Source organism: Gorilla gorilla, chromosome 2 (assembly GCF_029281585.2).
Source record: "Gorilla gorilla gorilla isolate KB3781 chromosome 2, NHGRI_mGorGor1-v2.1_pri, whole genome shotgun sequence".
Lineage (NCBI taxonomy): Eukaryota > Metazoa > Chordata > Mammalia > Primates > Hominidae > Gorilla > Gorilla gorilla.
The window spans coordinates 168,156,086-168,170,187 of NC_086017.1; the positions used below are offsets into that span (position 1 = coordinate 168,156,086).

The 14,102-nt window shown below is 35.5% G+C and overlaps 1 protein-coding gene across 2 annotated transcripts in view; it reads left to right on the forward strand.

Annotated features, from left to right (window-relative positions):
- LEKR1 (leucine, glutamate and lysine rich 1) overlaps positions 1-14,102 on the forward strand; it is a 223,055-nt gene that overhangs the window by 190,365 nt on the left and 18,588 nt on the right. For both annotated transcript variants that reach the window (XM_004037896.4, XM_055381886.2), the window contains one exon: positions 11,297-11,461. In XM_004037896.4, the coding sequence (XP_004037944.1) occupies positions 11,297-11,461 (165 nt within the window). The remainder of the gene's footprint in view (positions 1-11,296; positions 11,462-14,102) is intronic.

Below are 14,102 nucleotides of genomic sequence, written 5' to 3' on the forward strand. Positions count from 1 at the left end.
GCTAGTAAGTTAATTTGGTGGTAAAAATGATTCTATATAATATTCTATAAGTTCTTGCTAGGACCATGATATCTTTCTAATGAATTAATTATATTGCAGAGGTATTTTGACATGTATAATTTTCTATAGTATAAATGGACATTTCATTTGGTTGAAAGGGCATGACTTCTTGTTAATAAATGTTATCATTTAGCTAGCAGTAAATCAAGATCCAGACCAGAAAAGCAAAGGACTAATAATTATGCCTTGGCTGTGTTAGCTATTGAGACTATGAATAAAAAGTTCTCTAAAAGTCTTCTCATGAGAAAGGAGAATCATTAATATGACATTGTCATCTCCTTCTTGGGTCACTGTGCCTTTGCCAAAGAATGAAATGTTCTTTTTACAAATATATAATACACATATTAAAATAAACTTCATAGCTTAAATGGTTTTAACACGCAAAAAAGTAGATAGCAATTTGTGTCTGTGCTTAATTATTTTAGAGTATGTAAAAAGCGCACAATAACATCAATAGTTGCTATGCAACAAGGATGGCACATTTTAAAATAACTACGTATTTACTAATTGTCATGGATTTTTATTTATTTCAAGTATTACTACTTGAAAAAAGCAAATTAATGTGGATGCTGAACCTTTAAAATTGGTTTTAAATGTACAATATTGTTACTATTTAGTTAAAATTTTTTAATTAAAAAATCCTATAGCCACACTGCTTACATGATCAAATCGCATTATTTAATCACTATCACTTTTTAGTGCAATAAGCAAATTCTAAGCAAATATTTTCTTAGATTATCATCAAGACATCACACTTAAGAACGTTTTAGAATTGCACTAATGACCTCATTTAAAATAGTACATAGAGCTTTTAAGAAACCAGTAGTTAAACAAACAAGCAAAACCTTATTTCTTGGCTGAAGCAACTAGATTGAGAGTGAAAATGCAGGTGAGAAAAGTTTACTTCAAGAAATAGTCAATTTCAATTTTGAAGGGAGGCAAAAAAGAAAATCTCAAATTAGTTTTCAAAATTAAAGAACCAAATGACCTAATAATTCCTAACGTGTTTTAGTATGCTATTATTAAAATTAAAAGAGATAATTTCTGACATACAAAATGTGACACAGATTATGTTATTTATAAAATATCAATTTTAATTTATGCATAATAAACATGGCTAAAAGGAATATTGAGGACATGCTTTAATTTTTATATTTTTAAAAATGCAGTTTTAGAAATTGAATTAATAAAATCTGAAAATTTTAGATCAGGAGTGGCCTGCGGAGATCATCTCATAAACCACTAATCTAGATAACAAAAATTATCTCCATTAATAATGTAATTTTCATTATTATGACATTATTATTTCCATTTTGCACATTAATAAAAAGACTTACAGAAGTTAGGTAATTTGCCAAAGTTATAAAGGCAGGAAATAAGCTGAGAATCCACCTCGATGTATCTAAATACAAAGTTCCATATTTCTGCATTTGGCCAAGATGGAGTAACGGGGACCAAATTTACCCTCCTACCTAAAACAAATAAAACAGTGAAGAAACGATAGAAAACAATGGTTTCAAGATATTGGACATCAGGCAATGAAAGACAGTGATTCTTGGAAACAGAAGTCAAACAAGGTGAGCCCTGTGGTTGCCATAACTTAGTGCCCTGAAAGAAATTTCAGGTCGTGGTTCAGGGAGTGGGAATCTAGTTTGAACTTGTCAGATTCTTTGAGTTGAGGAAACCTTGCAGCGTCCTGGGAGATCATGGTGGCTAAAGTTCATGGATAGTGTTCACAGGAGAGAGTTGCACAGAGGAAGAACACTGGCGATCTACAAAAAGTCCGCCTTGCATATGTTTATGATCAATGTGTACATGTGGGAAAATGACATAAAGCCAGCGACAGACCGAGCCAGAGAGAGTATTGAATACTTGCACATGGCCAGTAATTTGCATTTCCATCAGCCAGACTGGAAAGCCTGTAATTTATAAGGCCCTAGGTAGAGTGCTCAAAAGGGTCTTGCATCACAAGTTGAGAATACTTAGCCCTAGATGAAATGCTGATTTGATTCTGCCTAATACATTTTAAAAGGAAGGCCTAAAATAATCAAGCTGATTTCAAGAAACTGAACTGCATCCTAGGACAGAGCTCAAGAATATTCATAGGAATACAAAAATATCTAGCACCGAACAAGGTAAGTTAACAATGTCTGGCATCCAGTGAAAAATTGCCATCCATGGAAATATACAAGAAAATAGGGCTCAAAATGAAAAGAAAAATCAATAAATAAAAACTGACCCAGAAAGGCACAGAAGTGAGAATTAGCAGAAAAGACATTAAAACAAATATGATAACTGTATTCCATATACCCAGAAGCTAAAGAAAAAATTGACCATGTTAAGTAGAGAAATGGAAGATATAAAAAAGGCCAGTTACTGAGTTTTGAGAGATGAAAACTAGATTATCTGAAATTAAAAGTACACTGGATTGGATTGATGGCAGATTAGACATTCCAGAAGAAAAGCTTAGTGAACTTGAAGACACAGCAATAGAAAAACTTTTTAAATAAAACAAGATAGAATAGACTCCAAAACAAAAACAAACAAAAAAAACCTCAGAAAGAACATCAGTGAGCCATGAGACAGATTCAAGAGGCCCAATATATGTGTAATTGAAATTCCTGAAGGACAAGAGACAGAAGAGGGAACAAAAAAAAAATTGAAGAAATAATGACGGAAAGTTTTACAAATTTAATGAAAACTAAACACCCACAGTTTTAAGAAGCTCAATAAGCTCAATAAGCCTCAGGCACAACAAACCAAGTTCACCAAGGGAAATTATAATCCAGTTGTCCAAAACAGTAATAAAAATAAATATTTTAAAGCAACTGGATTTTTTAAAAGACCTTATATAGAGAGGAAAGAAGACAGCAGATTTTTTTTAAAATCAGAAACAATGCAAGCAAAAAGATAGTAGGATTAAAAGTACTAAAAGAAAGTTAGGGGGGCAATGAGGAAAGCTGTCAACCTAGAATTCATACCAAGTGAAAATATCTTTCAAATATGGGAGTAAAATGAAGACTTCTTCAGAAAGCACTGAAAAAATGTATTACCAATAGACCCACGCTATAAAAAATGTTAAAAGAAGTCCTTTAGTCAGAAGGAAAGCCATACCAGATGGAAATATGGATCTACACAGAGGAATGTAGAAAACCAGAAATAGTAACACTGTGGGTAAAGATATGGGGTGTTTTTTCATTATTTAAATTTTTAAAAATATAATTGATGATATTTATAACATAGAAGCAAAATATATGACAATAATAACAATGGCTGAGAGGGTAGAAGTGGAAATATATTACTGTGAGATTCTTATACAATACATGTAGTGATATGTCATTAGAAAGTAGACTGTATTGAATTAAAGACATATTCTCCAAACCCTAAAATTATAGATAATAAGCCAATAAAGGAGACAAAATTGAATTTTAAAATAGCAATCCTAAAGAAGACAGGAAAATAAGGGAAAGAGAAAAAAGATGAGATGGGCCAAATGGAAAACATAGCAAGATAGTAGATTTAAATCTAATTATATCAATAATCACATTAAATGGAAATGATCTAAACCAGAGATCAGCAAACTTTTTCTATAAAGGACCAGTTAGTTAATATTTTTGGTTTTGTATGACATACAGTCTCTGTCACAACCATTCAACCCTGCCATTGTAACATATAAAAGCGACCATAGACAATATTCAAATAAATGGGCATAGCTGAATTTAGTCTGTGGGCCATGGTTGGCTAAACTCTGGTCTAAATATTCTATTTAAAAGGCATAGATGTTTATCTTGGATAAAAATGCAACACCTTACTATATGTTGCCTATAAGAAATGTACTTTAGGATGTGAGGGAGACCTGGCTGCGACATCTGTCACTCTGTTGATTACCAGGGTTGATTTGGCTGATCTGGCTGACTAAGCAGGTGTCCCCATCCTCCCTTACTGCTCTATATGTGACCTTCTTGAAGCTGCACGTGTTCTGGTGGAAGAGGATGACCTTCCTTGGTAGAGGAGAACCATATTCTTCTGTAAAGGGTATATGAGTAGCTGTGCTCCTCCCCTGCTAGAACTTCTAAATAAGCTCTCAAGAAATGCACTTTAATATAAAAACACAATAGATTAAAAGTAAAGAATGAAAACACAAAAGAAAGCTGGAGGCCAGGCGCGGTGGCTCACGTCTGTAATCCCAGCACTTTGGGAGGCCGAGGCAGGCGGATCATGAGGTCAGGAGATGGAGACCATCCTGGCTAACACAGCGAAACCCTGTCTCTACTAAAAATACAAAAATAAAATAAAAAATTAGCCGGGCGTGGTGGCAGGCACCTGTAGTCCCAGCTACTTGGGAGGCTGAGACAGGAGAATAGCGTGAACCCAGGAGGCGGAGCTTGCAGTCAGCCAAGATCAGGCCACTGCACTCCAGCCTGGGCCACAGAGCGAGACTCTGTCTCAAAAAAAAAAAAAAAAAAAGAAAGCTGGAGTAGCTATATTACTATCAGCAAAGTAGATTTCACAGCAAAGAAATCAGAATACTTAATATTTTGCTAGGATTAAAGGAAGATATTCAATAATGACAAAGGGATCAGTTCACCAGGAGGACATAATAACCCTAAATGTTCATTCACCTAAAAACAGAGCTTACAATTACATGAAGCAAAAACTGATAGAACTGTGAGAAGTAAATTCACTAATTAGAGCCTAAGATATCAATTCCTTCTCTCAATAATTGATAGAAAAATAGCCAGACAATCAGTAAGGATTTATACAATGGAAAATGGTGTAAATTTATTAACAGATATATTGAACGATATTGTTAACAAATTGACCTAAATTATACTTATAGAATTCTCAATTTGACAGCAGAATACACATTCTTCTCAAGTGCACATGAACATTTTACCAAAATCGACCATATTTTGGCTTATAAATAAGTCTCAATAAGTTTAAAAGGATTCACATCATACAAAGTATTTTCTCTGACCACAATGAAATAAAATTAGAAATCGTTAGCAGAAAGTTATCTGGACAATCCTTAAATATTTTGAAACTAAATAAATACCAAGACCACACCCTGAGCCCACTATGCTGTATAGATGTAGGGGTTGGGGGGGACAGGTTACATGAAAAAAAACTAAACACACTGAGCTATAGAGTTCACCGGCAACACCTGAGTATACACATTGTTTCCACCTTGTAGTTGCTCTATGATCTTGGTGAAGTTACTTACTTCTCTGAGCCTATTTCTTAATCTAGACAGTGGGAGTAATACTTCTATTATTCTATGTTATTCTCAGAGTCGTAAGAATTAAAAGAGTTAATATATAGAAAGTGTCCTATACCATACCGCCCTAGCTTGTATTCATTTACTCAGTGAACATTCTCTCCTTCCATCCTAAGTTCACATAGTTCTTGACAGGATTTGACCTGCAGCCTACATATTCTGATTCCTTAGCATTCATTTTTTAACTGCAAATTCTGTTTTGAATAATCATCTGCTTTTATTATTTATTCATTAGCTATTTCAGAAATAATCTAAAGTACTGTAATAATTTGCAATCAGTATTCATTTTTAAGTTTTGTAAAATAGTAAAATAATTTATTTTAGGAGATATATCTTTAAAAATTATATATGCATATCAAATATAAGCAAATTATTTGATTCCTACTTTGGCATCTAAAATTCCCATTGGTTTTAAAGGTATCATTGAGTAATAAATGGTCATATTATAACATGGTGTTTGGCTCCATGTTCAATAAGAAAAATGATAATAACAAAGTCAACCACAAAGACCTCGCTTGGAAAATAGTGAAAAGGCAGTATTGTGCATATTGGTATTAAATACAGATTTTATAAAGTACTAATTATGCATTTCAACAACAAATACAAAAGAAATTTAAAAACAATGCTCTGAATGCTCTGGAGTCATCCGGAGGCCTTCACCAAGGAGATGGAGTTTCAGCTAGAAGAGGATATAGATAAATAAAAACCAAAAATAATTAAAACCTGGGATGTGTACAAAGATAATAATTGATTTTGCTTTGTGTAATTCTTAAGTTAATATTATTCATGCTTTTTTAGAAATCATAATTTTCTTCTTATCAAAATTACTATTAGTTATTGTATAAAGTGGTTCATGCTTTATATGTACACCATCAACAAATTTATTTATTTTGCTCAAACATAACTCCTGTCATCTAAAATATTTTAAATTATCAGCTCCTATCAACATTTAAAAATAAAAATATGGCAATTTGGCATGAATGCACCTACTCAAAGGCAAATAATGTACCCCTTAAGCAAATCGTTGTGTTTATGGGCTCATAATTTTGTTCAAACTAATCAGAACATGAAGGAACCAGTAATCTCATTTCTCTGTGCTAACACGTCAACACATTCAGATGGCTCTTAGCATCCCACTGCAGCTTTCCTAAGTGTTTGAAATCCCATGTGAAAACTCATCACTTTGCTTCTTTTTCTCAGATTGTGCAAATTAAAAACAAAGCTAGTAATAGTCAATCATTCTTCTCCCTTTTGTCTACAGTGCTTGTTCTTTCCCACTGTCCATATATTTATTCCTTCCTTGTTTTCTGTCTTTACCTACAGTAGTTCAAAGAATAGTTCAGGGGCAAGAAGATCTTGCTTTCTAACTCGAGTAAAACAGAACATTCAGCTCATTCAAGCCATCAGCCATCACCTTTTCTTCCCTGAATACTTTGTTTCAACTTCATCAAAGGGACCCTGCTGATTTTCTTTTATTATTATTATTATTATACTTTAAGTTTTAGGGTACATGTGCACAATGTGCAGGTTAGTTACATATGTATACATGTGCCATGCTGGTGTGCTGCACCCATTAACTCATCATTTAGCATTAGGTATATCTCCTAATGCTATCCCTCCCCCCTCCCCCCACCCTACATCAGTCCCCAGAGTGTGATGTTCCCCTTCCCATGTCCATGTGTTCTCATTGTTCAATTCCCATCTATGAGTGAGAACATGCAGTGTTTGGTTTTTTGTCCTTGCGATAGTTTACTGAGAATGATGATTTCCAATTTCATCCATGTCCCTACAAAGGACATGAACTCATCATTTTTTATGGCTGCATAGTATTCCATGGTGTATATGTGCCACATTTTCTTAATCCAGTCTATCATTGTTGGACATTTGGGTTGGTTCCATGTCTTTGCTATTGTGAATAGTGCCGCAGTAAACATACGTGTGCATGTGTCTTTATAGCAGCATGATTTATAGTCCTTTTGGTATATACCCAGTAATGGCATTGCTGGGTCAAATGGTATTTCTAGTTCTAGATCCCTGAGGAATCACCACACTGACTTCCACAATGGTTGAACTAGTTTACAGTCCCACCAACAGTGTAAAAGTGTTCCTATTTCTCCACATCCTCTCCAGCACCTGTTGTTTCCTGACTTTTTAATGATCGCCATTCTAACTGGTGTGAGATGGTATCTCATTGTGGTTTTGATTTGCATTTCTCTGATGGCCAGTGATGATGAGCATTTTTTCATGTGTCTTTTGGCTGCATAAATGTCTTCTTTTGAGAAGTGTCTGTTCATATCCTTTGCCCACTTTTTGATGGGGTTGTTTGTTTTTTTCTTGTAAATTTGTTTGAGTTCATTGTAGATTCTGGATATTAGCCCTTTGTCAGATGAGTAGGTTGTGAAAATTTTCTCCCATTTTGTAGGTTGCCTGTTCACTCTGATGGTAGTTTCTTTTGCTGTGCAGAAGCTCTTTAGTTTAATTAGATCCCATTTGTCAATTTTGTCTTTTGTTGCCATTGCTTTTGGTGTTTTAGACATGAAGTCCTTGCCCATGCCTATGTCCTGAATGGTATTGCCTAGGTTTTTTTCCAGGGTTTTTATGGTTTTAGGTCTAACATTTAAGTCTTTAATCCATCTTGAATTAATTTTTGTATAAGGTGTAAGGAAGGGATCCAGTTTCAGCTCTGCTGATTTTCTAATTGACCTAATCTCCATAATAATTTTTGAAAACTTTTTTTGAAGGTTCTTCTAAAGTCCTTCTGTCATCTAATTTTTGTCTTGTTCCACCAAGTTTGCATATATTCTCACTGTCTTAATTTGAGCAATCAATCCATATTTGGAAAGATGTCGTTTTGTCCTAAAATAGCTATTGGGCTCTACTAATTCACCACAGAAGATTTTTTAAAATACTTGATACCTTAGCACCTCAATACACATTTTTCTTGAGCTTCTCAAAATAGTTTGTTGCTCTTTTATTAATAGTGCCAGAGCATCTTATGAACTATTAATGCTTATATTATTCACTTATTGATTACTATTAACAATTAAGAACTATGTGACTATTAATTATTAATAATTAATTAATAATGGAATGTTATTGATTATTAACTTTTATATTAATATTATACCTTCCAATTTTTCCAAATGTATTGCATTTGGTTTCTCCTTTCATATATTCTTGACTTATCTATGCCAGAGTGGCCAAAGCACAGTGATCAAATGAGAAAAGTAGTGGAAGTCAGACTGGAGGAATCCAGGACTGCCACCATACACAGTGTTTAAGTTGCACCCTGCAACAGGCCAAGGCAGCAAAGGGAGCTGGAATCTAGCCTGTACTCTGCTCATCAAGTCCTATGACTGGCATGAGACTGTTTTCATCTAAGGAAGGGGTGCTTTGTCAGTTTACACAAAGGTGTCATATGGGCTAGTAGTCGCCCCGTAAAAGGTCATATACAGGAGTTTTGGTATATTAATGCATTGAGAAACCATGAAGAAGGAATAAAAAAAATCTAATTTATAGTTTGTAAAGAATACTGTGCTGTGTGTAGTAGCATGGGTTGGAGTGAAGAAGGAGTGAAAGTAAGGAGGCTGGTCAGGAAGTGATGGTGGCCAGAACTAGGTGATCAGGAAGTGCTGATGAAAGTTGAGACATAGAGAAATGGATGCAAAGCATCTTTTGAAGGTAAAATGAATAGGATTTTGTGTTGGATTGGGTGGGGAGGGTAAAGGAGAGAGGTATGAAAGATGATGTTCCAGTCACTAACCTGAGTAACTAGATGGATGGTAGAGCTGTGTCCTGAAATAAGAGGGAGAAACAGGCTTTGGGAAGAGTGTTGTTACAAGATTTCTGGGCCATACAATTCATTGGAGGCACCTGTGAATTATCTAAATGGCTAACAGGAGGCAAAGTGGATTTAAGTACCTGAAATTCAGAGGAATATCTTCTTTTTTTTCTGAGTGCCCCCTGAGACTTCCTTTGTCTTCAGCAGTCTGAGAGCAGCCCATCTGAATAATTCTGTAATTCTGTAATGTTGCTAATAGATCATCAGTAGCCTATTATCCCAAACAATCCAGAAGTTTATTTTGAAAGAGCCAAAATAACTCTTTGCATTCAGTACTGTATAAACATAATTACATTCCCTTAAGGCAGATGCTTAGTCCTATACCCAGTACAATAAAACCAACTGACCCCACACTGGGGCTAGTCTTCCATCAGTATTTTATTTAATGTAAAGGGCTTCCTTTAACTTTCTTAGCAACATTTGTGTCCTTGTACCCTGGCTTCAGTGTTCTCTTGAGAAATTTAGGTTGATCTCTTTCCCTGTCTTGGTGGCCTAAATCACACAGTCACCATCAGTTGTGAGTTTTTCTCCCAATTTACCTGGCTTTACCCTCTCTTAGAGTTTATAATCCTGGCACAGTATAAATCTAGAGCCAGACTGTCACTGGGATTGCCTTTTCCAATCTCTCTAGATGAACTCCCAGGAGTAAATGACTCCAGTTCTAATAGATTTCTTCTCTTTCTTGTTTCAGTAGGCAGAGCCAAAACCAATGGTTAAAAACCACATGGAGAGAGATGTTGGCTCATCTACAGGAAAAACTGCCTAATGCTTAGTGCTGTCTGAAAATGGAAATGCCTTCTGGGGAAGGAGTGAGTTATGGTTTCTGGAGGTGTGAGGCACCCAGCAGTCAGTCATTTAGTATGGAGTCAGTAGTAGAGACTGAAGGGTCAGAGTGTGGAAGTACTCTCCACTGACTGTTAAATTCCTACTCATGTTAGAGCTTTACACAGAAGCTTTGCCTCCTTTAATCCTCATAACAGCCCCTAAGGGAACTCGTTATAACCCTACCAGGAAGGGTTACAGTCACAAACTTAAGATCACTCAGTTAGGAAGTAGCAGAGCCAGGATTAAGAGCCAGGATTTAAACTCAACTTCATCTGCATCTAGAGTTCTTGCTTATTCTTTCCACAATTCATGGAAACATGAGAGATTGAATTAGGGGATTTCTAAGGTCCCTTCTAGCATTATGATTCTATCTGAGTCAAAGTATGGATACAGATGCTCTTCACCTTTCAGTGGGGTTACATCCTGATAAACCCATCATAAATTGAAGGTATTGTAAGTCAAAAATGGGTAATCTGTAGACATGATGGAATGTGAAAACACAATATCTAAAAAATACTGGCAACACAGTACATACACTGTACAGTATCAGCTGTTTGCCCTCATGATCACATGGCTGACTGGGAGCTGTGGCCCACTGACACTGCCTAACATCCCAAGAGAGTATCATACTTCATATCAACGGCCCAGGAAAAGATCAGAATTCAAAAGTTGAAGTATAGTCTCTACTGAAAACGCATATTGCTTTCTCACCATCATAAAATCGAAAAATCATAAGTCAAACCATTGCAAGTTGGGGATCATCTGTACGGACATTACTGACTCTTTTCCTTTAATCATCCTTCCCACTTTAGTCACACTAAAATGACAATCTGTGACTTCAAAACTTTCTATGACCTCCATCAAGAAAGGGCCACTTGAAAAATCAACATTTGTACTTTGTATTCCCTCTGAGTTTTAAGCAGAACTTAGTCTAAGGCCCTCAAAATCTGCTTAAAAACAAAAACTTCAATTTTCTGAGTTGCTGGCAAGGACTGAGTTCACAGTATAAATGAGCAAGTAATTAAGCTTTTAGTATTTCTGAAAACTGTCATATAGTTGTAACTCCTCTACTAATTTTTCAGGTCTTAGAAGGTGGTGGAATATTTGGCACAAGGTCAATTTTTCTGGCCCAAGTTCTAAGTCACACTTTTTTTTGAACACTAGAATTTTTAAAATAGTTTAATTAAAAATTTAATGTCAGAACATTTTAAAACTTAGAGTTTGAAAATAAGCTTAATGTACTTATTTTAAGGTAAAAATAGTTTTACATGTGCTTTAAATGCCATTTCTAGATTGAAGCAGAACTTGCCAAGGAAAGGGCCCAACACTTGGTTGAATTTGAAGAGCAAGCTCTTCTCTTTAAGGAAGAAACAAAATTGCAACTTGATATTGAAAAAGAAAAACACCAAGATGTAATCCAAAAGTATAAGAAAGAACAAGAGGAACTACAAATGAAGGTCTGTAATTATGACGTTCATCATTATTTAATAGATTTGAAACTGCAGATGTTGTATATTTCGCCTTAGAACACTACAGTATTTATAATTCCAGTAGCTTTCAATCATGGTCACTGTGTCTTGGTTTTAGCTATGCAGGTAAGATGGTTTGGCTAATTCTCCAGAATGGATAACTGAGATAAGTTCAAGCATGTAATCCAGCTATGTATGGATTTTTTCTACTGGAATAAACTTATTTTTTAAACATCATAAATTATATGACTAAAAATTAGTACGGCTAGATATTTCAACACCTCAAATATCCAACATTGAAAGATAATGAGGTGTTTTATATAATTAAAATTTTCCCAACAACTAAAGCATATACCCTTTAATTGCAAATATTTTTCATTCTCAACATTTCTGAATGAAGAGAAATATTTTTAAAATGTAATTACACCTCCCTAAATTTCTTAAACAGTATGTTCTAAATACTAAAGGTTTTGTTAAGGTTTTCCTGTTTTTATAGGACTTGAGTGTAGAGTGTGTGTGTGTGTATGTGTATTAATCAAGACCTAGTGGGGAAATAACATTTTGAATACATGCATTAAGAGTCTGTGTTAATTAAGCATCAGACAAGACCTAATGGCTTCTACATTTGTGTACAGGAGGTATGGTACATCCATTTCAGTAGTCCATTGTGAACAACAGGCAGCACCAGCTACGTGTGTACAACCAGTGCAATAGCACATGGTCCCACACTCAGAAAGGCCTCATGCTTTGGATTTATTGCTCTGCAGATACTACCTTGAAATTCTTAATAATCTAATAGGGCATGGTGGCTCATGCCTATAATCCTAGCACTTTGAGAGGCCCAAGCAAGAGGATCACTTGAGGCCAGGCATTCAATACCAGCCTGGACAACATAGCAAGACTGTCTCTATTAAAAAAAAAAAGACTTAATTAGCCTAGTGTGATGGTTTATACCTGTAGTATGTTCATAACAGTTTATACCCTGGCTACTTGGGAGGCTGATACAAGAGGTTCACTTGAACCCAGGAGTTCAAAGCTTCTGTGAGCTATGATCACACCATTGCACTCCAGACTGGGCAACAAAGTGAGACCTCTTCTCTAAAAGAAAAAAAATTCTTAGTGATTTTATCTTTGAACTTCTGTTTTGTAAGTGAAATCCTACTGTGGCAATGGAGCATGTGCCACAAGCTTAGAGCCTTGGCTCCCCCAAGGTTCTGCCTCCCCTAGAGGGTTCTCACCTCTTGCTTCCTGGCTCCTGATGCCCCAGGCTCCACCGAGTCTCCCTCTTTCTTCTTCCTCTCACTCTGTGACTGCTGTGGCAGCCCTGGGTGGTTCAGGATCCCATCAGCAGGAGAATGCAGACAGGCAAGCTGGAACTTGCCAAATGTTACAGTTTCTTAAGAGAAGTCATAAATCCTGATTTTTAAATCAGGATTTTGTAAGTGAAACCTCCTGATCTTTAAATGTTGACTGCCTTTTAAAAAATAAAAACATATTTGTGGTTATGTGAACCTCCTCTCCCAAAGATACTTTCAGTGTCAGCTCTCCTCTGGGTGATGAAAACCACTGTGCAGACCTGACAGTGGCCTTCTTCCCTCTTGGATTAATTGAAGATAATAGAATATTAATTTATAAAATTATGAACTACGGTGAAGAGACTTCTCACACAAGTTATTCTTTCTGTAAATTTAACATTTGAAACAAATTTTGGATACACAACTCTTTTTATGTAACAGTTCACAAAGTCCTTGGAACCTTGGTCTGTGAATGTTTTCCAGATTCTTAGTGGGCTAGTTTCTTGTTGTGCTAATATTTATAACATGACAATAATTGAGCATAAGTAATAAGGATATGTTTCATTAGAAGCAGCTCTTGTTTCGTTGTTTTCTTTCTTAAGGAGAAAGAAAACAAGAGGACTTTTCCCTTCTAAAGACTTTCATGCCATCAGGAAAAGCTTCTCCAAGTTATTCTCTCATTCATTTATCTAGAGGAACCACCTTGAGAAGCAGTACATTTTCAGAATATTCAGGTGTTTTCTACAACTGTGCTGTCCGTCATGATAGCCACATGTGGCTACAAAAGTTTCCATTAAATTAATTAAAATTAAATACAATTTAAATTCAGTTTCTTGGTCACATTAGTCATATTTCAGGTGCTCAATAGTCAATACTCTTTTTTGAGAGCTATGGTTAGAGTATTTACACCATGGAAATTACATACAAATCTTGCTTTTTTTTTTTTTAATTTGAGAGTCGGTTGTTAAACATTTACCAGTACCGTCAGTAGTCACATGTGGCTAGTGACTACCATATTGGATAGCATAGAATATCTCTAACACCACAGAAAGCTCTGTTGGGCAGTACTGTTCTGGAAGGCATAGTATCTAGAGTTCCTCCAGCCATTATATACAAAAAAGAAAAAAAATTATGTTAAAGAAAAATTTATTGGTACAGTTAGGGTAAAGTATAACTCTAGTGCTCTCCTCCTTGCATTCCCCCAAAATCAGGCATTTTGAGATCCCAAAGCCAACCTAGTTAGGTCCAGACAGTCCCCTGATCTACTTGTCAAGACTTGAGCTGAGACTGGGCACAGTGGCTCACAGCTGTAATCCCAGCACTTTGGGAGGCTG